The sequence below is a fragment of the Camelus ferus genome, chromosome 1, assembly GCF_009834535.1.
Source record: "Camelus ferus isolate YT-003-E chromosome 1, BCGSAC_Cfer_1.0, whole genome shotgun sequence".
Taxonomy (NCBI): Eukaryota; Metazoa; Chordata; class Mammalia; order Artiodactyla; family Camelidae; genus Camelus; species Camelus ferus.
This window is the reverse complement of record NC_045696.1, coordinates 60,582,313-60,607,746: the sequence shown is the minus strand read 5'-3', so window position 1 is coordinate 60,607,746 and position 25,434 is coordinate 60,582,313. Positions and strand designations below refer to the sequence as shown.

Sequence of the window (25,434 nt, the reverse complement as noted above, 5' to 3'; positions counted from 1 at the left end):
ATGAGGTTAAAGAAAATTTTTAAGACTCTCCCACATAACTGCTTTTCTGTTCCTTTTTATTCTTTGTACACTCCACTTTAGCCCTGTTGTTACTCTGACTATTCTCAACCATGCCACACTTGTTTCTGCCCGAGGACTTTTTATTTGCTCTTTCCCGTGCCTGTACCATTCTTCCTCCATACCCTACCCTCAAGATCCTCTCTTGGCCTATTCTCTTTTTGTCTTTTAGTTATTGACTCAGATGCCTCCTGAGAGAAATCTTTCCTGAGCATCTCCTATAAAATAAGATGTAGTTTTCTATGATTTCCTGTCATTTCCCTGTCATTGTCTGTCATTGCTGTTGTCTTTATAATAACTCTGACATCATATTCTCTTCTCATTTGTTAATTATCTCCTCTCCTAGTATATGTGGGCTCCTAAGAGCAAGAGCTTTGTTTTCTGACTGCTGAATCCCTATAGTAATGCCTGACTCAGACTAGGCACCGCTATATATTCATTAAATGGTTGAATAAATGAATGTATATGCTGACAGTTTAAAAAGATCTAAAAAAGCAATAAAATAAATTACTTCTTGAATTCAATTATAACCAATCAGGGAGAATTGGTTATTAATGTATATATGACAAGAATCTTTAAAGAAAATGACCTTGTCATCGAAGAACCTGTGATAGACAAGTAAGAGAATTCTAGGTATGGATATTTTTCCTAAACTTTATGAAAACAGGCTTCAGAAGCTTAATTGACATGAATGAGAACTTGAGCTCTTCAAAGGGAAAGGCAGCACTTGATCTGTGAGTCAGAATTGGAATTCTGACTGTATAAAGGAGATAAATGCCAACGGAAAATATGATGAATATCTAACATCTTGATAGTTCTGAAATTGGGAGAAAGGCTGTTTATCACGGACAGTAACAGAAAAGTGAAAATGGAAGGTTAGAGCCTGACACTGACAGAAGCCTGCAAACAAGGCAGAAAGCGCCGCTGGGAGGACCTGTTTGTAACATTCGAGTGTCGAGAGAAGAAGGCTTAGTCAGTGTTTCAGACGGATGATGAATTGTTAGCAGACAAAGAGAAAATAGAATTATTTGGCTGTCTTTCCTGTCAAGGAGAATTCTTTTAAAAGTAGAAAAGGCAAAAAATACATTACTAACAGGTTAAGAGTTAAATATTTAAGACATCATAACTGAACAGCCATAGTGGGCAGGAGGCCTTAGACTTAGAGGAGCTGGGTTTTTAGAACTTATCTCTGCCATTTACTAGGTCCTTCAGGTAACCTTTCAGAGTTTGCTTTCTTTGCTGGAAAATGGGATTATCTGTCTGACACATATTAGGTACTGCATAAATGTAAATGAGTGCATTATTTGTGGAGTTAAAAGACTCAGATGAGATAATTTGTGTTTTGTAAACTAAAAAGGAAAATAATACTAATATCTAATACTTATCTACCATTGTATATCAGCCAAGCAAATTGTATTGTTCTTACCTAATTCCCACAGTAGCCCTTTGAAGGTAAGTACTGCTACTGTCCCCATTTTATAGATTAGGAAGCAAAGGCAATGAAGTTAAGTAACTTGCCTAATATCACATTATAAATAGATATGTAGAGTCAGAATTTAAACCTTTGTCTGACTCCAGAACCCATGCTCTTAACCACCCACAAATGATATATTGACAAAAGACATGAATTCAAGTAGGCTGAAGGAGAAGAGAACTGATTTTCATTGAGCCACCTTGTTGATTGCCAGGAACCTTTCAAGTGTCATCTTGTTTAATCCTCACAGAGTCATATGATGAGGATCATTTCTACATTTCCAAGAGGAAGATCTAAGACTAAGAGTAGTTTAATGAATTTTCTGAAGTCAAACCCTAAAGTAAGAAGGAGCTGGAATTAGAATTCACGTTTGTCTGACGTTAGATTCCTTATTTCCTACAACCATATTTGCTGCTCTCTAGGGGAAATCACATTTAAAAGGGAAGGAGGAATGTTTAACTTTACTAACACTCTAAAAATGTAAATTATAATTATTGAGATACTATTTAACATTTAATTTGTAACCATTTATAAAGATGGTAATATCTAGTGTTTGTGAAATAGTTGGTGGTGGTGGCAGTGTAAAGTATTACCTACAGCTCCTTTGGGAAAGATTTTGGCAGTATTATCAAGGGTCTTAAGTCTCATGTAATCATTGCCGTGTTGAAAGGTAATTGAAAAGAGAAGCTATGTGTCTAGATTTTCAAAATAAGATCATCTAATAGAATGTCATAAAACTTTGTGTCCTTTTTAACTTTAATCCCATACTACTTTAGTGAGGTTAGAGAAGGCATTCTTACCAGATGATTCAGAGCTGGGGAGGATGATGGGGTAAGTCTGTCCAATTTCTTCTGTTGTCATTGCGTTTTCTAGGTGTTGGTCCTCCCCTGTCGATTGTCATGTGATCAGTTTTCAAAAAGGAAGGCTTGTCAACAGAAGTGAAATTGAGTAGCAATCTAGACTAAATCATTGGGTGCAGCCCCTTTTCCCTGGTACCACGATTCTGATTACCAACAACCATTGAGTTAATCTGGTTTCAGGTTTTAATAATCTCATGTTTCATTTCTCTGCCATTTTTGTCTTTTCCCTAGAAATGGTAATTGTTGGTCTATAGTTTATAGTTTTTCTTTGCTTTATCTGTTTTTCATTTTCTGATGACCTAGATACCAGTCATCTTACATTTTGGTTGGCTAGAACGATTTGTTTCCAAGCGTAGTTGATACCAGAAGCATTGCTGGTCCAGTAACAACTGCTGCCTGTCTCTTGGTCACCTCATTAACCATAAAGTAGTTCCATGTGTGGTTGCTCACCTTTGTGGAGTATGAAAACTCTTGCCTCTTTATGTCATGCTCTATGGACCAAAATCTTTTCCAGAGCTCTAATTATTATGGTAGAAGCTCCTTTTGTATCAGCTTCCAGAAGTGATACACTTTAAAGAGAAAAAAAAAACAACTTCTAAATACCTGGTATTCAAAAACTTTTTCTTTGAATTTTGGATATGCATTTTCTTTGAGATTTTGGATATGCATTTTATACCTAAGGTGCTTCAACTTACTTGACAGTGGAACCACTTTAAATAACCAAACAACCTTTGGCACTTTATAGGATTCTCAAAAAATAATTGGGAAATAACATCCTAGAGAAATAGCTTAGAGGTCTGGGGACAACCCTGGAAAGTTTCAAGCATAAAAAGATGATGAACTTTGTCCTGAAAGTGGAGTCTGGTACAGGGGTTGACAAACTTTTTTTGAAGGCCATATAGTAAATATTTTCAGCTTTTTAGCCTATATGGTCCCTGTTGGATCTATTCAGCTCAGCTATGAAAGCAGCCACAGACAGCACTAACATAACTGTGTCCAGTAAGACTTTCCAGAAATAAGCTGCAGACCTGTATGTAGTGTGCTGCCTCCTAGTCTACCAGGTATATGTTCCTCATAGCATGTCAGGGGAAGATGGAGAACATTTTATGAGCCTCTTACACCTGCTCTGAGTTTTTGCAATGTGGTTTGCTCAGTTTAAGCTGAAGTATTGAAAGAATTAAGATTTATTGTATGGTTAATGTTTAATTCCTCAAATTACTTATGTTGGAGTAAGAAATTAGAGGGTAGTTTATCTTCAGGGTTTACATTTAGAAATTGTATACTAGGTTTTTTGGGATTTTTTTTTTCCCAGAGTTTTATGTGGGATTGGCTTTTGGTCTTCCAGTTCATGTCCGTAACACTTTGGGGGGAAGTAAAGCAGATTACCACATATTTGTTTTTGATTTCTGTAAAATTTATGTGAATGGCTAGGCAGTACACATTTTATCTCAATGATCTAAACTGTAATTCTGCTGTTATTAAAATACCTAATTTTAAGTATATTGCACATGTGCAGCATTTATGTATAAAATTATCAGTAGAATTGAAAATGTTTATATTCTTTCCCCTGGTAAATTGCACCTGGAGGATGTCATCTTAAGGAAACAGTCTGAAATTTGGAAAAAGCCTAACTCTCAGAGATGCTTATTTCAACATTATTTATAATACTGAAAAAATTAGGGATAACTAAATAGCTGACAAGGAATGCTTATATATTTTATACACCACTAGATGGAATTTTATGTATCTATTGAAAAGAATGTATTAAAAGTAATATTAACCTGCTGGATAAAAATACTACCACTCTTGGTATAAGAAATTTTTAAATGTTAATTAAAACTTACGGGGGGGAGAGAGGGATAAATTGGGAGTTTGGGATTGGCAAATACAGACTATTATGTACAGAATAGATAAACAACAAGGTCCTGCTGTATAGCACAGGGAACTGTATTCAGTGGCTTGTAGTAACGTGTAATGAAAAAGAATATGTATATATACATATGTTAACTGAATCACTATGCTGTCTCCCAGAAACGAATACAACATTGTAAGTCAACTATACTTCAATTTAAAATGTTTTAATATAAAAAAACCTATATATGTGTGTGTCCTATATATGTGTGTGTGTGTGTGGGACACACACACACACACACACACACACATACATATATAAAGAAATATGAAAGTGATTACATAAATATGATGACAGCTCTAGGTTTTTTCCCCATAATGAGACTTTGAGAGATTTAGCTTTTTCTTTTCCATATTTTCCAAGTATATTGTACTAAACATATATATATATTTTTTTAATGAGGATAAAATCTCTTTTTTTTAAATAATCTGTATATAGCTTTGACCTAATAGTTTCTTTTAAACGTTTATTCCAGAGAGTAGCAGATCGACTGTACGGTGTATATAAAGTACATGGGAATTATGGGCGAGTTTTTAGGTAAGCATTCTACAAACTTTTATAATAAACAACAACTAGCTCTAATTAGCTGTTTTAAAATATATGAGTCTGGAGATTAAAAGATTATTTTTTAAATGATGTCCTATAGTAGTAGCTTTCAAACTTTTCATTTTAAAAGCCTTTCTTTAAAAAAAAAATAGTGAGGAAGTTCAATATTTTGAGCAGATTAAAGTTAAAATACTCTGAAACAGTGAGTGATGTCTTTTACTTTCTTGGCAGAATGCCCAAGAAGATTCCTTGGAAAATCACTGTCATATAGAACTAGTGGTTTTCTTGTTCTTTTCTTTCTTTATATTGCTTTATAATTTCTGAAGGCTTTTTCAAGATGGATTTTTCAGTCTGGGGGTAATATTAGTGTAAATTAGAATATTTACTTGTGTATATAACTTGCATATCTTGTTTGTTTTTGAAACTTCTCTTCTGTGAATTTGTGTGTATGTTAATTATTTTGTGGTATTTTAGAAGTTATCCACATCTTGTAAGAAAAATGTCCTTGCTAATGTTCCACTATAAGTTCTTTTAAGTGAATTAATTAAAAATAATTCACTCAACATATTTGAATAGGTTGTATATTCATATAGCACAAAATTCAACAGGAAAAAAAGCTTATGTAGTGAAAAATCGCTTCACTCCTGCCTGTCAACCACCTGAGTCTCCTCTTAGCTAACGTTAGTTTCTTAGTTTTTTGTGTGTCCTTCTAGTAAAATGTAGCACTGTAAATATATTAACATACCAACAAATGTGTTTTTCTCTTTTTTTAACATGGAAAGGGAGCATGTTGTGTACATTGCTATGTTCAGTTGTTTTATTTTGCTTTTTTAACTTAAAATCTGCTCTCAAAGATATACTGTTATCAGTAAATAACTATATTGGGCTTTATTGATTGAGCAGGGGCATCATAGTTTATGTAACCAGTTTCTTCTTGATATTTACTTCCAGTCTTCTGCTATTGTTTTCAGTGCTGCAATAAATGTTCTTGTTCATGTCATTTCACACATGTATGAGTATATATGCAGGGTAAAAGTCTACAGATGTTATTACTGGGCCTAAGGACAATGAACTTGTAGTTTTGGTAGATAGTGCCCAATTGCCCTGTGTGGAGGATGTTCACCTCCCACCAGCAAAGTATTAATATGTTTCCTCACCCCCTTTCCCAAATAGTGTGTTAGCAAACTTTTGTCTTTACCAGACTGATGGTGAAAAATAACTTCTCAATGTAGTTTTAACTTGCATTTCTCTAATTATCAGTAAAGTTAAACCTTTTACCTTATGATTAACAGCTATTTTTCTCCGGTTTCATAAGATACCTTTTGCCCTTTTTTCTGTTGGGCTGGTGGTCTGATTTCTTACTTGATTTGCAAGAGTTCTTTATCTTTTAGGAAAATTAGGCCTTTGTGAAATGAATTGCAACTTTTCCCCCCTTGATGATATATCTTTTGACTTTTCTTATGGTGGCTTTGGATATATAGAAATATTCAATTTATTAAATTCACTTAACATAAATGATTCGGTTTTTTCCTTTATAAAGTAGTAGCCTCTGATTTTTGTGTATATCTAATAAGGCCTTTCCCTCTATGGATTATAAAAAAAATTTTTCATTTGTTGTACATTTTTATTGTTTTATAGATTTTTGATTCATTTGAAATTTGTCAGGTGTGAGATGTGGATACAAATTTATTTAATTTATTAAAGTAACAGGTTATCCATATGTCTTTGATCATACATTAAAATTAAATGCAAGTTGGGACAATATCAGCATTATATGATTTTTTTTTAATGAAGAGAAGCATATGATATCATAAACATGTAGACCTCATAACTAAGACAGGAATTATATGGCTAAACAAAGGAATAAAGGGAAGAAAGGCAAATCGTATTTAACTTTCTGAAGTCTGCTGCATGGTATGTGACTTCTCTGCAGTTGCTTTTAGATTTATGTACAAGTCAGCCCTGATTTTAAGAATATTACCCAAATTGGAATTCTCGTTAAGCTTGGGAATTTGCTCATTTGATAATTAACATAAATCAGATCCTCCCAAAGGTAGTACATTTATTGTAAACAGTAAATGGACTCATATTAATTAAAGAGGCAAGTGAATAAAAGGTCATGTGGCTGAGTCAAAGTTTAAAATTATTTGCATTAATGTCTCATGATAAATTCTGTATAGGATTACCTTTGTGCTAACTCAGTAAATTAATAGAAAACCATTTTACATCTAAAGTATTTCATAAAAAGTGAGCCAGGGAGACCATAGGTAGTTGCAGTAATTTAAGCAGGTGATCAAGAGTCTGAACCAGAACAACGGCCCGTAGAAACTATTAAGGAGGCATAAATGATAAGATTTGCCGATGGATTCTTTCAGTCATGCAGCACACATTTGCTAATCTCCTGCTACCATGGTAGGTGCTAAAGATACCAAAGTTTAATTTGCAGGCAGCTGAATGATTAGGAGGATTGTGATAGAGAATATAGGAGAAATAGCAGGTTTAAGGAATGATAGAGTTCTGTTTGGGATAGATTGCATTTGTTTTAAGATTTCCATTAAGCAGTTGAAATTTGGATCTGCAGTTTAAGAGGCTAGTGAGAATATGAGTTGTGTATGAAAGACTATCCTAGTAGAGTGATATTTAATTTAATGTAGGGTTAGGTGATGATGTTAGAGGGTTAGAGTAAGTTTTTGAGAGACTTGAGGGCCAAACCTTGGGAATACCTGTGTTCAGGGCTCAGGCAAAGAAAAGGAACCAGTGAGGGAGACACTGAAACTGATGAGGAACCAGGAGTGTGCAGTGTCAACCAAGTAAAGGGAGCACTTCAAGAAGTTGGAGTTTTACTGTAGAGGAATTGAGTTTAATTGAAAAAAGGGGAAATGGGTAAGTAACTTTGTGTTAATATGGAGAGCAATTTGGTTTGAGTAGTATGATGTTATATTGCAGTGGTCCTAGGAATCAGAGGAAAGACAGCAAGTTACTGATTAGGTTTTTAAGAAAGTCTCTGAGGTTATTCTTGAAGGGGTGTAGGGCCTGATTATTGTGGTGGTGGTGGTTTTTTGCAAGGAGAAGCAAGAGTAAGAGGGTGGATGAGGAGAAGGTAGAGAGGAAGGTACAGGGCTGTCTTAAAGCAGAGGAGCAGTACTTGTAGGAGGCCACATTAGCTGGCCTCTGTCTTTGTAAAGCAGCTGTCTCTGCTGAGAATAGATCGGGGTGATTCTGTGGTTAGAAAGCTTGAGGGGAATGATACAGTGCAGTCTGTCTCAAACTAATGGAAAGAAGAATTCTTAACTGTGGCCTACTGCATACCCTCCTTTACCCACCCTTACCAGCTTGGCTCCATGGGGGATTGGCTGGAAGCAGCTGTGGCAAGTGCAGTCTCTTTGAAGACTTGAGTTCTGTCAGTTCGTGCAAAATTCGCATTTTATTCTTTAGAACATCCATGGTTGTTTAAGTATATATATGTCTAACTTTTTTCCCTCTCAGATGTTCAAATGTAAAAGTAAAGTTTATTCTTCAGAAAAATTGTGCCATGCAGATATGGCTTCAGATAACCAAGATGAAATATCCCAGTTTGAGAAGTGCTGATGAAGGTATCACTTGGGAATATGGGGAAGGATTGCTGAGCAGTGCCAGTTGGTAGTGTGTGTGTGTGTGTGTGTGTGTGTGTGTGTGTGTTTTATCTTTTCTTTTTAATTTTTTCATTGTGTCATTACACTGACCATAGGAGTCATGAAAATATTCAGAAGTTGAGAATCACATAATTGGAAAGAAGTCTGTTTCTATTTTTTGATTTGAAATTTGAGAGAAAAAATACAAAGCTAATTTCATCTGCTTTGTTTCTTAATTTAAATGTTTTCAATATATATCAAGCAATTTTGTAAAATTATGCCTTATTGCTAAATTAGAGATTGGAGTGAAAGAATAGACTAAGAAAAAAGATTGAGCTATGAGTTGGAGAGGACTGTCAAAGGGGGAAGGACAGATGACAAGACATAAACTTTGATATAGGTAAGAAATGAGCAGGAATTAGATGCACAGAGAAGAAACAGGGAAGATTCCCTGTTGTAATATGTTCATGTTACACATTGCTGTTACTTTTTTTTTTTTTTTAAATACAGGAGTTCATTTTGTGCTCATGAGTTCCTAAACTTTTTGCAGCTTCCTCCTGTATTACAGCACCTGATCCGATTTAGGATAGGCCAAAGGGTCATCCCACGTAGGTTCTTACAGGTCTTGTCTATATTTTCACTAGTTTCGGGAACTTTTAAGATCTACCTGTCAAGAATTGGACCAAACACTGTTGATCTGAAACAAATAGACTACCAGATATTTCTCCAGCAAAGATGGGTTTATTCAGAATCAGCAGAGAATTGCAATTTTGGGGGTATAACCACAGCAAGCCACGTGCAAGTTCCTGCAGGGCAAAGGAGGAGAATGCTTTTATAGAGAGGAAAAGGACTTGGGAGGGCTATAGTAAACAAAGAGTCCATGGCTTTTCATTGGCTGAGTCCTTGCCAGAAAAGAAGTCTTTCTTCTTCCTTTTGGGGTCCACTGTGGACACAGGGCATGAGAGCTACCCCTTCCAACAGTTGGTCTTCCAGCTCTACTTAATTGAGGTTTCTGTTTGTTTGTTTTCCATTTTAAACTTTTATTATTTTTTTAAATTAAAAAAAATTTTTTTTATTGAAGTATATACTCAGTTACAATGTGTCAGTTTCTGGTATACAGCATGTCCCAGTCATGCATACATATACACATATTCTTTTTCATTAAAGATTATTATAAGATATTGAATATAGTTCCTTGTGCTATACAGGGGAAATTTGTGTTTTTGTCTTTTTTTTTTAAATATCTATTCAGTTGTGGGGTAAAATGGAAAGAGTGATTTCCAAACCTTTTTTTAACATTGAATTTTGTTTAAATATCATCTTACACAGAAGTATAAACAAATAAAACTTACTAGTACAGACCTGGTTGCAGCTGGAGACTTTCCCTCCCATGCCTCTATCCCTGATGAACACCAGATTAAGTGACTAAATTTAGCTCTAAACCTCTTATTTTTCTTGTAATGTTTTTCATTCCTTTCCAAAATCTCAACACTTGGACATTCTTGGAGTTTTTTTCTTTCCTTCTTAATAGAATTGTAAAATACTACAGCAGGAGTGACCTTGGTAATTTTTTATAGTTCAGATTCCTTAATCTATGGGGTAAGGATAGACTTCAGATTCTCTGAAGTCTCTGAAATTATTTATAGCTATTATAAAATATTTGCTATATCCCTGTGCTATACAATATATCCTTGTAGCTTGTTTATTTTATACATAGTAGTTTGTATCTCCTAATTTCCTACCCCATCTTACCCCTCCCCCTTCCTTCTCCGTACAGGTAGCCGCTTGTTCTCTATGTCTGTGAATCTGTTTGTTTTTGTTACATTCACTAGTTGGCTTTATTTTTTAGATTCCACATATATGTGATAACATACAGTATTTGTCTAACTTATTTCACTAAACATAATACCCTGTAGGTCCATCCGTGTTGTTGCAGATAGCAAAATTTTCGTTCTTTTTTTATAGCTGAGTAATACTCCATTGTGTATATATACCACACTTCTTTATCCATTCGTCTGTTAATGGACACTTAGGTTGCTTCCATATCTTGGCTATTGTAAATAATGCTGTGAACATTTGGGTGCTTGTATCTTTTCGAATTAATATTTTCATTTTCTTCAGATAAATATCCAGGAGTGGAATTGCTGGATCATATGGTAGTTCTATTTTGGGTTTTTTTTGATGGACCTCCATACTGTTTTCCACAGTGGCTGTACCAATTTACCTTCCCACCTTCCTTTTTCTCTACATCCTCACCAACATTTGTTATTTGTGTTCTTTTGATAATAGCCATCTAACAGGTGTGAGGCAATAGCTCATTGTGGTTTTGATTTGCATTTCTCTGATCATTAGTGATGTTGAGCATTGTATATGTCTTTTTTAGAAAAGCATCTCTCCAGGTCTTCTGTCCATTTTTTAATCATGTTTTTTTTTTCGATGTTGAGTTGTATGAGCTGTCTATATATTTTGGATATTATCAGTCATATCATTTGAGTATGTTGTCTTTTCATTTTGTTGATGGTTTCCTTTGCTGTGCAAAAGCTTTTAAGTTGAATTAGGTCCAATTTGTTTATTTTTGCTTTGTCTCCTTTGCCTTAGGAGACAGATCCAAAAAAATATTGCTATAATTTATGTCAAAGAGTGTTCTGCTTATCTTTTCTTCAAAGAGTTTTATGTTTCCTGTCTTACATTTAGATCTTTAATCCATGAAGTCTCTGAAATTATATGCAGAATTTTTTGTTTGTGATTTTTCCCTCCTTAGGGAAAAGGTCCAAAGTCTTCATCAGATGCTACAAAAGATCCATTACCCTGTTTGATCTGGTTCATCTGTGACAGTTACACCATCCATTAAGTACTTCATGAAAGCAATTATGCCTCTTACAAAGTTGATGCTAAATCCTTCTACACTTTAGTATTTACTTGTTAATGGATTCCTGCTCTTCCCCACTAAACTGGTTACCATTTTCTATTTCCAGTCCTAGACATATCCCTGGACCCCAGTTAGAACCTTTCGTTTAGCTAGTGCTTCTTAAATTGTGATGGGCATTCAAGTCATCTGGAGAACTGTTATAATTAATATTCTGAGTCAGTAGATCTGTATTTCTAACGAGTTCCAGGTGGTACTGTTCACGGACCACAATTTGAGTAGTAGAGAGCTATCTATATATATATCTTGAGGGGAAAGGTCTTGTGCCTAGTAGTGGCTGTTGCGTAGAACCCAGTACATTTCCCTTTTCCCATTTATTAGTTATTGGTTCATTCTTTGATTTTCCTATAGCCTATAAATGCCAAGAATTTATCAGGCATTAAACTACTTGATGGGAATATATAGATAATTAAGTGTAAGTCCTACCTTTCTTGAACTAGTTTTTAGTCTTGTTTGCATATACTACATGTTTTCAGCTACATTAAAATGAGTAAATAGAAAGGAAACATCAAATTTGTCATCTGTTAGTATTTAGGATTATTGGTTTATTTTCCCCATTTCTATTAGAATACACATATACATCTTCCATAAAAAGGAATTTTTATTTCAAGCATTTTACAAAAATGACAATAAATAAAATGATCTGTGGTTCTAGTAGACTTTCTCATGCAACTTTTGTGCAAATTATTGAATTTTATGATGCACTTCATGTTTCTGTACAGATGTCTTTTTCTGTTAAAATAGTGTCACGTAATCAAGTGTGTTTATCAGAATCATCCATGTGGTGGTGGGAAATATACATTCCTCAGCTCTATCCCAGAGATTGTGATTAGGTAGATCAAGAGCAGGGTCAGCATCCGTAGTTTCTAAAAGCTCCATAGTTGGTTTAAATACACACCCTAGCTGAGAAGGTTGTCTGTAAGCAGAAGCTGTTTTGTATGATCCTTACCTTGCTCTTAGCAGCAGCAGATATAAACTTTTGAGTCAGAGAAAATAAATGCAAACATAGATCTGTACGTTGTTGAAAAGCTAGCTAGAAATAAAACCTTGTAAAAGATTTTACATTTAATAATATTCCATATCTATTTCATGATGTTTTTGGTTTTGTCTTTTTCTTCTTAGTGAGTGGAGTGCCATAGAAAAAGAAATGGGTGATGGATTGCAGAGTGCTGGTCATCATATGGATGTGTAAGTACCTAGGGAGTTGAAGGCAAAACCTGAGGTGACATTTAGTGGTGCAATGTTAGTGATTCTTCTGTTCTTCTCTTTTTATACAGTTTGCTGGCATTTATATTGTGCTCTGTGTATACAGATTAGACTTAAAGAAGTTTATCTCAGGGGATGCAAGGTTAGTTTAACGTTGAAAAATCAATCAGTCCAGTCCACGTATTAGCAGAATAAAGAAGAAAACCAGTATGTTCATTTCAATACATGTAGAAAAAGCATTTCAACATCCAGTCACAGTAAAATTCTCATCAAACTAGGAATATAAAGAATTTCCTCAGTCTAAAACTTATAGCTAATATCATACTTAACAGTGAAATATTGATGCTTTCTCGTAAAATCAGGAACAAGGCGAGGTTTTTTGCTCCCACCACTTCTATTAAACGTGGTACTAGAAGTCCTGGTCAGTACAGTGATGCAAGAAAATCAGAGGCATACGTCTTAGAAGGAAAGAAGTAAAACTGTTTTTATTTGCAGTTAACAGGATCTTTTACATAGAAATCCATAAAGAATTAACCAAAAATGTTATAGAACTAATAACTAAATTTAATAAGGGTGCATGATACATAATAAATCAATGTATAAAAAATTAATTGTTTTATATACTAGCAACAATTGGAAAATAAAAACTTAAAAACAGTGCTGTTTATAATAACATCAAAACAGAATACTTACAGATTAATTTAATGGAATTAAATTACTCTACACTGAAAACTATATATAAGCATGGCTGGGAGAAAGTAAAGGCCTAAATAAATGGTGAAATAAACCATGTGCATGGATTGGAAGACTTAGTAGTGTCAGTATGAATCGCAATCCCAGTCACTCCAGTGACTTTTTTATAGAAATTGGTAAGCTGATTTAAAGTTTATTTCATTATTCTTTCTACGGATTTTGTAGCCCTTTTTGTAATATCTTTGAACAGAAGATATTAGAGTGCTTCTTAAGATACCTTAAGAAGGACCATTTTTTGTTTGTTTCATTTTTTTAATTTACAAGCCCTTGCTGATCAAAATATTTTGGTAAAATTCAATAAAACTGTCATGATAATTAAAAATTGCTATGGGGGAGTAAAAATTAGGAGTATGGGATTAACATACAAATTACTATACATAAAGTAGATAAGCAGCAAAGGTTTACTATTTAGCACAGGGAGTTACATTCAGTATCTTGTAATAACCTATAATGGAAAATAATCTGAAAAAGTCACGTGTATGTATAACTGAATCACTTACTTTACTGTATACCTGTATACAGAACCTAACACAATATCATTAATCAACTATACTTCAAAAAAAAAAACTGCTGTAAAATGTTTCTAAATGCTTATTTATACTTCATGTACTTTTGTCACTGATGAGCAGCAAGTGATCTGCGGACCAGCTTTGAATAGCCCTTCTTTAGAACATTGATACTTGTGTCCTGCTAAAAGTTACTCTATGCAATGTTTCTTTTTAAACAGGTATGCATCTTCTATTGATGATATTTTGGAAGATGAAGAACATTATGCAGATCAGTTAAAGGAGTATCTTTTTTATGCAGAAGCACTGCGGTAAGTATAATGAATGTCTCAGACGCAGCCCTGTGGCTGGTCACCACTCCCTTCATATGCTGCTCTAAAATAAAGATAGTAAGGTGATTTTTAAATGAGTTCATTCCTCCAGATGTTGAATGAGGTCTCATTGTGTCCCTGTGTATTGAAAAGTGCTAGAGATAGAAATTTAAGAAGAACCCTGTGTTTGAAGCACATTGATAAAACCTGTTAATCGGGTCTGTCTGTAGATTGTTCTTTTACTTTTTCCATCTTGAAGATTGGAAGCAAAGTACAGATTGAGTGTGGGTAGTATGCTCTGTCACTAGGTTGTATATTATTTAAATTCTGTAATTTTTCCCGTACCTCCATATTTTATCTCCTTAGTGAGGTTGTAAAACTTCTTAATATCAGGACTTTGTCTTCTGTTTTTGTGTGTATGTGTATGTGTTTTAAGTTTTTTCCATTTTAAATTTATTTATATATTTATATCACAATATATTTTTTAAATTGAAATATAGTTGATGTACAATATTATGTTACAGGTATACAATATAGTGATTCACAAATTTTTAAAGGTTATAATCCATTTGTAATTATTATAAAATGTTGGCTGTATTCCCCATGCTGTGCAGTACATCCTTGTAGCTTATTTTATACCTGATAGTTTGTGTCTCTTAATCCTCCACCTTCATCTTGTCCCTCCCACTTCCCTCTCCCCACTGGTAACCACTGGTTCCTTCTCTACATCTGTGAGTGTTTCTTTTCTTTTCTGTTATAGTCACTAGTTTATTGTGTTTTTTTAGATTCCACATGTAAGTGATACCTTACAGTACTTGTCTTTCTCTGTCTGACTTACTTCACTTAGCGTAATGCTCTCCAAGTCCATTCATGCTGTACACCAGAAACTAATACAATATTTTAAATCAACTGTACTTCAATTAAAAAGCAAACAAGCAGCCAACCTATGTAAAATAAGGGTAGAAGAACTGAACAGACATTTTTCCAAAAGAGGAAATGCAGATGGCCAACAGGAACATGAAAATTTGCTCAGTATCACTAATATCAGGGAAATGCAAATCAGAATTACAATGAGACATCATCTCACACCTGTCAGAATGGCCATAATCAAAAAGAACACAAATAACAAATGTTGGCAAGGATGTGGGGAAAAGGGAACCCTTGTACACTGTTGGTGGGAATGTAATTTGGTGCAGCCACTGTGGAAAACAGTATATATGGAGGTTTCTCAAAAACCTAAAAATAGAACCACCATATGGTGTCTTCTGTTTTTATGGTATCTCCTGCAAAACCAAACAGAATTCTCTGGGAGATTAGTCCAGATTGGAAAAATGAATCATTTTCCTGTCACTTTTTAAATTATTTTAAAAATTCTGTTAGTAAAACAGAGGAGCAGTATTCCTTTAGCTGTTCAGTAGCTGATATGAAAACATCACATTGTTAGCCTTTTTCCTTCTGGAGCTTTGAGTAGTAAGAAGTTACATCAAGGTATTTTCAAGTTACCAAGTAAAGAAAGTTGCTGAACACAGTGGAATTCTCTGTTGCTCTTAAAACTTGTAGAAAAGATTAATGTGTACAGATACAGAAACATGTCTGTGGTATATAGTTAAGAAAGAAAAGGTGTAGAATCAGTGGGGGAGAGGTGTGGATATGTATATTTGTGAGTGCCTAGCTAAAGTCTGGAAGGATATACACCGTCTATTAACATGAATTATATCTAGACAGTGGGACTGGGAGAAAAAAGAGGGTTCTTGAAACTTTTATTTTGTGCATTCCTGTATTAGAGTCTTTTTTTTTTTCCAGTGAGCATGAGTTACTTTTATGATGCTAAAAACTAATAGACATTTCTAAATAAAAAAGAAGAAAGCTTTGAGGTAATATCTTTTAAAACAGTACTCAGTTATTTGAGATTATAGCATTAGTTCCTATATTATAGAAAAGAATTTTTTCAATGTATGTGATAATGGTATTTTTATTGAAAAAAATGTTGCAAGTGTCTAGAAAACAACCTTTAAAAAATTTTTTTTAATGAAGGTGTAGGGGATTGAACGAACCCAGGACCTTGTGCGTGCTAAGCACACACTCTACTACTGAGCTATACTCTGCCCTTGCAAACAACCTTTATTGTTTTAAGTATATATAAAGTTTTTATGCTTAGGTTCTGCCAGATTAAATTTTTAATGTTGGGCTACTACATTTTAAACTTGAAAATCCTGAGTATACAAGTTCTGACCATAGTAAGACATTGTGAATGCCTCCCCTTCCTCCCTCCCCCCCCAAATTAACATGTTAATAGAGAAACCACAAAAATTAAATGGCAGCACTTTTTTTTCAGGGCTGTGTGCCGGAAACATGAACTTATGCAATATGACTTGGAGATGGCTGCTCAGGACCTAGCATCCAAGAAACAGCAGTGTGAGGAACTGGCAACTGGGGTGAGTGTGCTTCCACTTAGGTCTCTGGTGTTATTATAGCAGACCTTAAATGGAGTGGGCTGCAGGATGCTGTAGCTTTTACAGGGGAATGATTTGTAGGCGGCTTCATAATTCTTTTGGTTGTGATCTTGAAAAAAAAAATGTTAAGCCATTAAAACATACATAGTATTATAAGAAATTTTGCTAATATTACTCTGAAGAGTCATTTCATTTTCTGATTAAGTCCTAGTGAGAAAACACTATTTTTTAGGATTGAAATAATGATCTTTGGTCAGGTTTAATTTTACCAGGTATATTATAGAAATCTTAGTTAACTTTGAAAAGCTTTTCCCTGTTAGAATCAGTGCCTCTCTTCTAACAAGGAGCTTTTTCTGTACTTTACTTTTTTTTTTGGTGGTGGAGGGGGTTGGATTTTTATTCACAGAAATACATATCCATAGACAGAGGCAGTCTCAGAAGGCAAGAGAGGCAGCCTGTGTACTTTACTCTCAATTGAATGCTTACAGTGAGTAATTGTGAAGAAAATTCCATATTTATTGTATTAGACTTAGGTCATTTTTATAATCAGCTTTCTACTGTCCAGCTATTCCATTGGAGTAAAGTAGCTGTCATGGTGAGCACACATAATATGGAAATAATGAAGCAGTGACAGTTGCCACCATTTATAAGTCATTTCATAATCAACAAGTACTGTACTTTTAAAAGTGCTGTTGGGCTACCCACCTGCGATGTGTATGAAAAGTTATAGATATAGGTGGGAAAAGATCTTTGACCATGAAACAGGGAACTTGGTTCTCTACTCCTACACGTGAAGGGTAAAGTGTTTCCCTCAGTAAACTACAGAGAATGAGGAAATGTTAAAGCAGTGAAGCTTAAGGCTTGGGTTTAGACATCTTGTTTTATCAATAGATACCCAAGTTTCAGTGTGAGTTTTGCAGGTTTTTAAGTTTCTTTACTTTGGTTTATTTCCATTGTTACTTGTTGAATTTTATCTTTTTTATGTCAGAGTAATTTTTAAGAGTATGACTACTAACATAAAGAAATAACTTGCCTGTACTTCACCATGGAAGTTTTCCATGTGATGAAAAAACTCAGAACTTTTCCCTTTTTGACTCTTCCATATTTTCCAGTCTTAGAAATTGTATTAGTAGCCCCCTGGTTGTAAGGCTTATGGTGCTTCTGTTTGAGCTAGCAGAGAGATGGCTAAAGTTTCTATTTCCCTTTTTAAAAAAATTTTTCAGTTGTGGTAAAATGTATAGTACATAAAATTCATCATCTTAACCATTTTTAATAGTAAAGTTCAGCAGTAGTAGGTACATTTACGTTGTTGTGCAACCAACCTGCAGAACTCTTTTCATCTTGCAAAACTGAAACTCTGTATGTATTAAATTTTTATCAGCTATTAGTTTCCCTCTCCACCCAGCCCCTAGCAGCCATCATTCTGTCTCTGTGAACTTCACTACTCTGGATACCTCATATAGGTAGACTCATGCAGTATTTGTCCTTTTGTGACTGGCTTATTTCATTTAGCATAATGTCCTCAAGATTCATCTGTGGCATAGCATGTGTCAGAATTTCCTTCCTTTTTAAGGCTGAATAATACATCAGTTTATGTATGTTGTTTATCTGTTTCTATTTCATTTTAGACCGTGAGAACATTTTCTTTGAAGGGAATGACTACCAAGCTCTTTGGTCAAGAAACTCCAGAGCAGAGAGAAGCCAGAATAAAGGTGCTAGAAGATCAAATAAGTGAAGGAGAACAACAGCTTAAGTCTAAAAATCTGGAAGGCAGGTAAAAATGCTGAGATGTTTAACAAAGTTAGACATGGAGGCTATGTGGCAGATTGTTTATGACCATTCCCAGCTTCTTCAGCATCCCTGGATATAGCCTAGTCTTCCGAAATGCAGTGATTGGATTCCTAAGAAATTTTAGTCAAAACTCATGTTATATAGAAACAATTGTTTTAGGGTGGGAGAAAGAGGAAGAAGAAAGCTTTGAGCTTCATAATATTATTCTCCTGCACTTTTCATGATTTCTATCCTTTGCACATTCCCTCTGCCCTTTCTTTTTGTGCGTTAAAAGCCTGATCATTCTTCAGTGCCCGGCTCTTTTGTTACTTCCCTTGGGAAGCCTCCTCTTCTCTGCACAGGCTTTCATAGCGCTTCGTGCCCCTGTAGCATGGCACTTCTGTACTGAGTGGTTGGTTGTATGGTCTGGCTGTCCTGGGCTACATTACAAGCCCTTCAAAGTCAGTGAGTGTGTCATTTTTCATCTTTATGTCCCAACACCTGGCATAGGGCTTGGAATGTATATTTCTGGAAATTCAGTTCTCAAAGATCTGCCGTGACTGTTGGGCTCATTTTTCTTTTTGTTGTTTTCATCTGACAGTCATTGGGTAGACCAAGGCAGACCAAGAGTGTGTCATTGATTTGGAGGTGGTTTTGTTAATTTTTAGAACTGCAGGCATCAAGTAAGTCAAAATAAACTTTCATGAATAGAGTTAAAAAGACAAATGTCTCTCAGAATTTTTATAACTCTAGTTGTCATTTAAAGCAAGTCCATGATAAATGTGATACATAATCCATCTTGTGGAAAAGAATACATGTTTTCCAGTGACCCGAGGAAGGCAGATTCATATGGTATCTCTTAGGCTGTGAGCTGCTTCACAGAGCCATTCACATCTGTTTTATGGGAATAATCTGAAGCTGGAATTCTTGTGGCAAAAATAGAGATTATTAAAATGTAGAAATATATATGATTGTCTGCTTTTTTTTCCCCACTATAATTTTTAGGAAGAGAAAAATAGAATTATCTTATACAAGTAATAGCTTTTCGTTCTATGTTGACAAGTAAAAACCCAACTTAAATGAGAAGTGGTGATTTGAGTTTATAATATATAGTTTACTTAATCTAAGTAAGAATAATAATGACTTTACCTTTTTATTTTAGAGAATTTGTCAAAAATGCTTGGGCTGATATTGAACGCTTCAAAGAACAAAAGAACCGTGATTTAAAGGAGGCCCTCATAAGCTATGCAGTCATGCAGATCAGTATGTGCAAAAAGGTAGGTTTTGGTTTTAGTGAAGGTACACGTATATTCACAGATGCCTACGAATTTCTTAAAACCAATTTCTCTTATTTGGACCAGAGTATTCATTGTTTGCATTTTTAAAACCCATTCCTCTCCTCTTTCAGAATGTTTCCCAATTTTTCTACTTAGTTTTGAAAGAAGTGTCATAACCAAATTATCTGTTACTGAGTCTCCACTTATCCAAAGTTCCAAATTTGTATGCCCCATTTATAACTTGTATTTGAAAATATGTACTAACAGCATTACTTTGTTTATATGATGTTCTTGGACAGAGCAGTAAAATACCATTCCTGACAGTAATGTATACTTTGATTGGAAAATAGTTTAACCATTATTTTGGGAAAATGTGGTTATAACATGTTTTTCTGTCAGAGTAGATCCTTTATGTAGCTGATATCTGGTATAAGATACAAACATTGAAGCTTATTCTGTTTAAAATAAATATTTTGGCAATGCTGGAAATCATTCTAAAATGGTGTTATAAGAACAAAATATGTAATATTAACTTCTTTTTTATAACCCAAGATCCAGTTGTGACCACCAGTCAATACCAGTCCTTTACATTTGTCTAACACTTCACAATTTATTGAGCCATTTAACATGTTATCTCGGTAAATCATATAGTAAGATGGATTACTGTATTTATGAAGACATTCTTAGAGGGAAAAATGACATTCATATAAACATTCTTAAGCCTTAATTTATCCAAAATGTGTACTTTCTGGCTCAGAACCATCACTTTCTCAGCCCTTTTTGACCAGCAGTAGTAACTGTAAAGAACAAAGCTATTTTGAGATAGAAATATCAGACTCACACACTAGTCAGTGGGCCAGATTTATCGTATGCCTCAGTGAAATTGTAAGTTACTTGGTGTTGTAGATCTTTGTGTCACTTAGATCTGGTCAACCTGCAAATGCTGAATGTCCTGAAAATGGTTGCATGTCCTGAAGTTTGGGGTGTTTTTGTCTCTGCTGCTGTCGTCCTGTCAGCTCTTCTGCTTCTTCCTGTTTACAGTCTTCTTTCTAATCTGCCTTTTTAAGTCTCAGGTGGTCTGAAAGATCAGAAAACAAAGGTTTGTAAAGTTGGTTTTGTTTTATTTTATTCCTATAAAATTCTCATTAACAAGCTCCTGTGATCTCCCATTTGCTTCTTTTCCAAAGTAGAACGTAGACTTTATATAATGGCTCGCAGGACTTTTCCCCCTACTTTGCTTAGGGTGAGATGGTTTAGGATGCTAGAAATTAATCTCTGAATAAAAAAGATATTACTGTAGGCATGTTTGAACATATTGTTGGATGTCTTGTGCATCTACTCATGTATCCTCAGATGATAACTGTAGTAAGCAAGAGTTTACTCACATGAGATTAATAAGGGTGTATGTTCACCTTATTTCTTGAGAATAGTCCTATAATGTTTCATCATGTTTTATTTTCTTCCCTAAGTGGAATAGATTTTTATATTTGAGAATCTATGGTGCTTTTTTCTTTTTATTGTTTTTTTTTCTTACTTTTTTTTTTTTGAGTTATAGTCATTTTACAATGTTGTGTCAATTTCCAGTGTAGAGCACAATTTTTCAGTTATACATGAACATACCTATATTCATTGTCACATTCTTTTTCGCTATGAGCTACCACAAGATCCTGTATATATTTCCCTGTGCTATACAGTATAATCTTGTTCATCTATTCTACATATGCCTGTTAGTATCTACAAATTTCGAACTCCCAGTCTATCCCTTTAGAAACTTAAAATTATGAGAAGTCAAGATTAGCATCAGCATATGGGTATTTATATATTTCAAGCTATTTTTATCTTTTTAAATTAAAAAAGTTAATTACCATAAAAATAACATACATGCTCATTGCAGAAAATTCAAATAAGCCAGAAGCATATTAAATAAAAATTCTCCCCCTCTTCCCCCAGATCCCTTTTTGAAAACTCATTACTGTTACAGTTTCATGTGTATCTTTTCAGACTTATTTGTACAAATACAATTATTTAGAAAATAAACACTTTCCTTTTTCTCATAAAAACAGGATTGCATCATATATGCTAGTGTGTAGTTTTGTTTTTTTTTCATTTGCTGTCCTGTGGACATCTTACTGGGACAGTGCACGTAAGATCTATGTTATCCTTTCTAGCAATGAATACTCCATTAGATACTACTTTATCCAGGCAATCTGAGACATTTTAAAGGATTTTTGTAGGGTTTGTTTCTTTTTCTTTTTGTATTCCATCAGGGAGGAAAAAAGCTAAAAAGATTACTGATTTTTTTTTCTATTGTTTGAAACCTTGAAAAATATTGACTAATGTTTAAGTATTAAAGAAAGTATTCTTCATAAATTAGCAGGTATTGGAGAATATATGTCTTGTTTATTGAAAACATACCTTTATTTCTACCACTTCCTTAGATTTTACTGTTACATTTCACAAACATGCATTCTTGTTTAAACATATTAGGTATATTATAGCATATTAGTTTTTTGCTAATTAATCTGCCAAAACCATTGAGAGGGAGTTGATAATTTAGTACTTAATTGGTTTTTGTCAAAACATTAGTTATTAGACTAATAAACTAATAATACATTACTTTGTATTTGTTAGGATAATAAGGTTCTTTCTTTGGTTTCAAATATTATAAAATTTGGTTTATAGAGAAAATATGAATATGTCATATGAGTAAATAAGTTAGTTAGGAACCTGAAAACTCAAGTTTTTCAAAAAGAAGTTGTAGGAGTTCTTTCTCTGTTTTGAAGATAGACTCATACAAATGATTCTATTACTTTTTTCAAAAGTATTTGACATTCACTTATATTAGCTATTGCCAGAAATAGTGTCATATTTGCTGGACTTGTTAATTATTCCAAAATGCAAAACTTAACATACCATACCAGTAAGCCAAATACTGGCTTCCAGAATCCTTCCAAAGTCACATTTTAAAGTTTTTTTGGTTTTTGTTTGTTTGTTTTTAAAGGGAATTCAAGTTTGGACCAATGCTAAGGAATGCTTTAGCAAGATGTAATCCTGTGAAATAAATTTCTCTTCAATCAAAGTGCCCCAAAACAGAAGCACAAGTAAATTAAAAAATTTAAGTTGCTACCCAGTATACACAAAAATATATAAGTTGAGTAAATTTAATTTCCTTTAACTTGATTATAGTAGTGTTAATATAGCACAAAAAGGATGTATTTTAATGAAGATTAAATATTATAATTTGAGGTTTTGGGGACTGGTGCTGATTTTGAAATGTTAATTAGATAAATTATACCAACAAATCGTCAGGCTTCTGAACCAGTGACCAAATATCAAGATGTTAGGTAATTTCTAGATGTTTGTTTCAATGTTTGTTCAATGTTTCAGATCTGCTTATGCAGGGAGTTTTTTCCTCAGACTGGATTCTTATTTTTACTTGTTAAGACCCACTAATCTGTTATAGGTGGTTATTTTTTCTTGCCTTATAGTTGAGCTGTTTGATTTGACAAAGCTCAGCAGAAATTTAGTGTGAAATCTAGGAATTTTTCCCACATTCATTACTGCCCCTATAACATTTGCATACACTAGAAAATGCCTTCAACTTGTGTTTTACCTGAATTTTGATACTGGTCAAAATTTTTATACTGCCAACAAAGAAGACTCAACTTCTCAGATATATAGTGGAATACATTGTTATGATCTTGGAACTACTATATAGAAAGTTTTAAATGAGTATGTTATAGACAAGCATTAAATTCTCAAGTAATTCTTAACCTCAGTGATGAGCCTGAATTTACTCTGCTTAGCTCTCTACACATGGCATTTCAGGGTACAAGATGTAGCATTTCATTGTATAAGATAGATGTAGTGAACGTATGTGTTAGTATCTTCATTATTAACATCCTTCTTTTTTTACCGCTTGGCTGTAATTTTTGTAAAGATAAATTATATTTTTTTTTGTGCGTATTTTTGTGGTATATGTTCAGAAGCCAAGCACCCTTGGTATTTTGCTTGCTTTGCAGAACCCTACATGTGTACTCATTATTACTAATTATGTAAAAAAAGGAAATCTCCAGTACTGTTCAGCATTTGACTTTTTTATATGTTTAAAATGTTAAATTTTTGTGCTGTTTACCAAACTTATATAATAAATAAATGAAGTATTGTGTTGATTTTCACAGGATTTTTGTTATTTTAACAGTGGTCTGTACCTATTATATCTGATATAATATCTGATACCCTGTGGAAAAATAATATATGCCAGTTTATGTTTTGAAGTGTTTAATTGTATAAATTTGTCTTGTGCCAAAATGTTGGTTTTTTTAAACAATAAGATGCTGAAATGATACATGATTTTTATTAGAAACAAGTCATCTGTATCGGTACACATTTCATTCCATTGAATTTTATCATCTCTTGGCTCATGAACTAAAACAGCTTTCCATTTGGCATTTAAAAATCAAAAGCCTTTTTTCCCAGCCTAACCTTAGAGTAAATGTAAAATGTGTTCGATTTTTTTTACTAGCTGACTTGATTTGAGAAGTCTATTGATTACCTATGTTTTAAAAGATGAATTAGGAAAAATATTTTATTATCTTCTCTGAAATATACAAATATTCACATGGTTGTGTGTATATTTAAGTAGGAATATCTTGACATGGATTGATTTTGAAAAAGTTTCATTTAATAGCACAGTAATTCCTTTTAAAAAATTGTAAAGAAATTTTATGACAAATAATTTTTTATACTATCCAGAATAAGTATAAAGAAAATAATCTATATGCATTAACCCTTTCAGTATTTAAAAATCAGAACTCAAAATGAATTTTTTAAAGGGGGGAAGTTAGATATCCAAAAAATACACAAGCAATAACTAAAGAATGAGGACTGTCTCATTAAATACTTAGTAACAGAGGAAAATTTCACCTTGATAATGTTCTAGTGATGTAGTTGGTGTAGTCAAAGCATTAAAATTAGTTGAAGTCATACCTAACCTTCATTTACATCCAAAAACTTGGGTATGGATGAATGAGTCACTGGTAATTACAACGTAGCATCCAAAACAGGAACTGAGGGTTTTTAAAATTCAAATATCTTTAGAATAAACACATACCCAGCTTGGAATGGAATGAAAAACCAAGAGTTATGTAACAGGAATGGCAGGCTTTTTATATCCTTATAATCAGTTTTAGATTTATATGCATATTCTCTTCCAGGGTAGAATTTACTGATTCTCCTAAAGTTTTTTCCTTAAAAATATTTAGGAATTTCATTCAAGGTTGAAGAACCCAGTGGAATAAAGTAACATGGCCAAATCAGTAGAATTGTACTAGCTTCCTAAATTAATATAGCTTTAAATATTTATGTATTTGAAAGGATGGAAGAGACTAGGGGGGGAAAATGAACAAATTAAATTCAAAGTAGAAGAAGTATTAAAAATAAGAGCAAAAATCAGTGATATTGAAAACAGTATAAAGTTAACAAAGCCAGAAGCTGGTTCTTTGAGTTGGTAACTTTAATAAAGTTAAACCTCTAGCAAAACTGTATGGAAAAAGAAAAAGCACAGGTTATCCCTATCAGGGATAATCCCCAATGAAGGGGGGATGTTATAGTTCTTACAGACATTAAAAGGATAATAAGGAATATTATGGAGAACTGTAAACCCAATAAATTAGATGAAGTCACCAAATTCCTTGAAAAGTATAACTTACTAAAACTAATATGAGATGAGACCAAAAAATGGGACTAGCCTTATATCAAAGAAGTTTATTG

General features: G+C 33.7%; 1 protein-coding gene across 1 annotated transcript in view; it reads left to right on the top strand.

Moving 5' to 3' along the window:
- Positions 1–23,840, top strand: part of SNX4 (sorting nexin 4) — a 51,205-nt gene extending 27,365 nt beyond the window's left edge. Inside the window, exons 8-14 of the mRNA XM_032480870.1 lie at positions 4,779–4,840; positions 12,509–12,574; positions 14,073–14,162; positions 16,498–16,597; positions 18,244–18,389; positions 19,548–19,662; positions 22,664–23,840. Of these exons, the coding sequence (XP_032336761.1) occupies positions 4,779–4,840; positions 12,509–12,574; positions 14,073–14,162; positions 16,498–16,597; positions 18,244–18,389; positions 19,548–19,662; positions 22,664–22,711 (627 nt within the window). The 3' untranslated portion in view covers positions 22,712–23,840. The remainder of the gene's footprint in view (positions 1–4,778; positions 4,841–12,508; positions 12,575–14,072; positions 14,163–16,497; positions 16,598–18,243; positions 18,390–19,547; positions 19,663–22,663) is intronic.
- Positions 23,841–25,434: the final 1,594 nt, after the last annotated feature.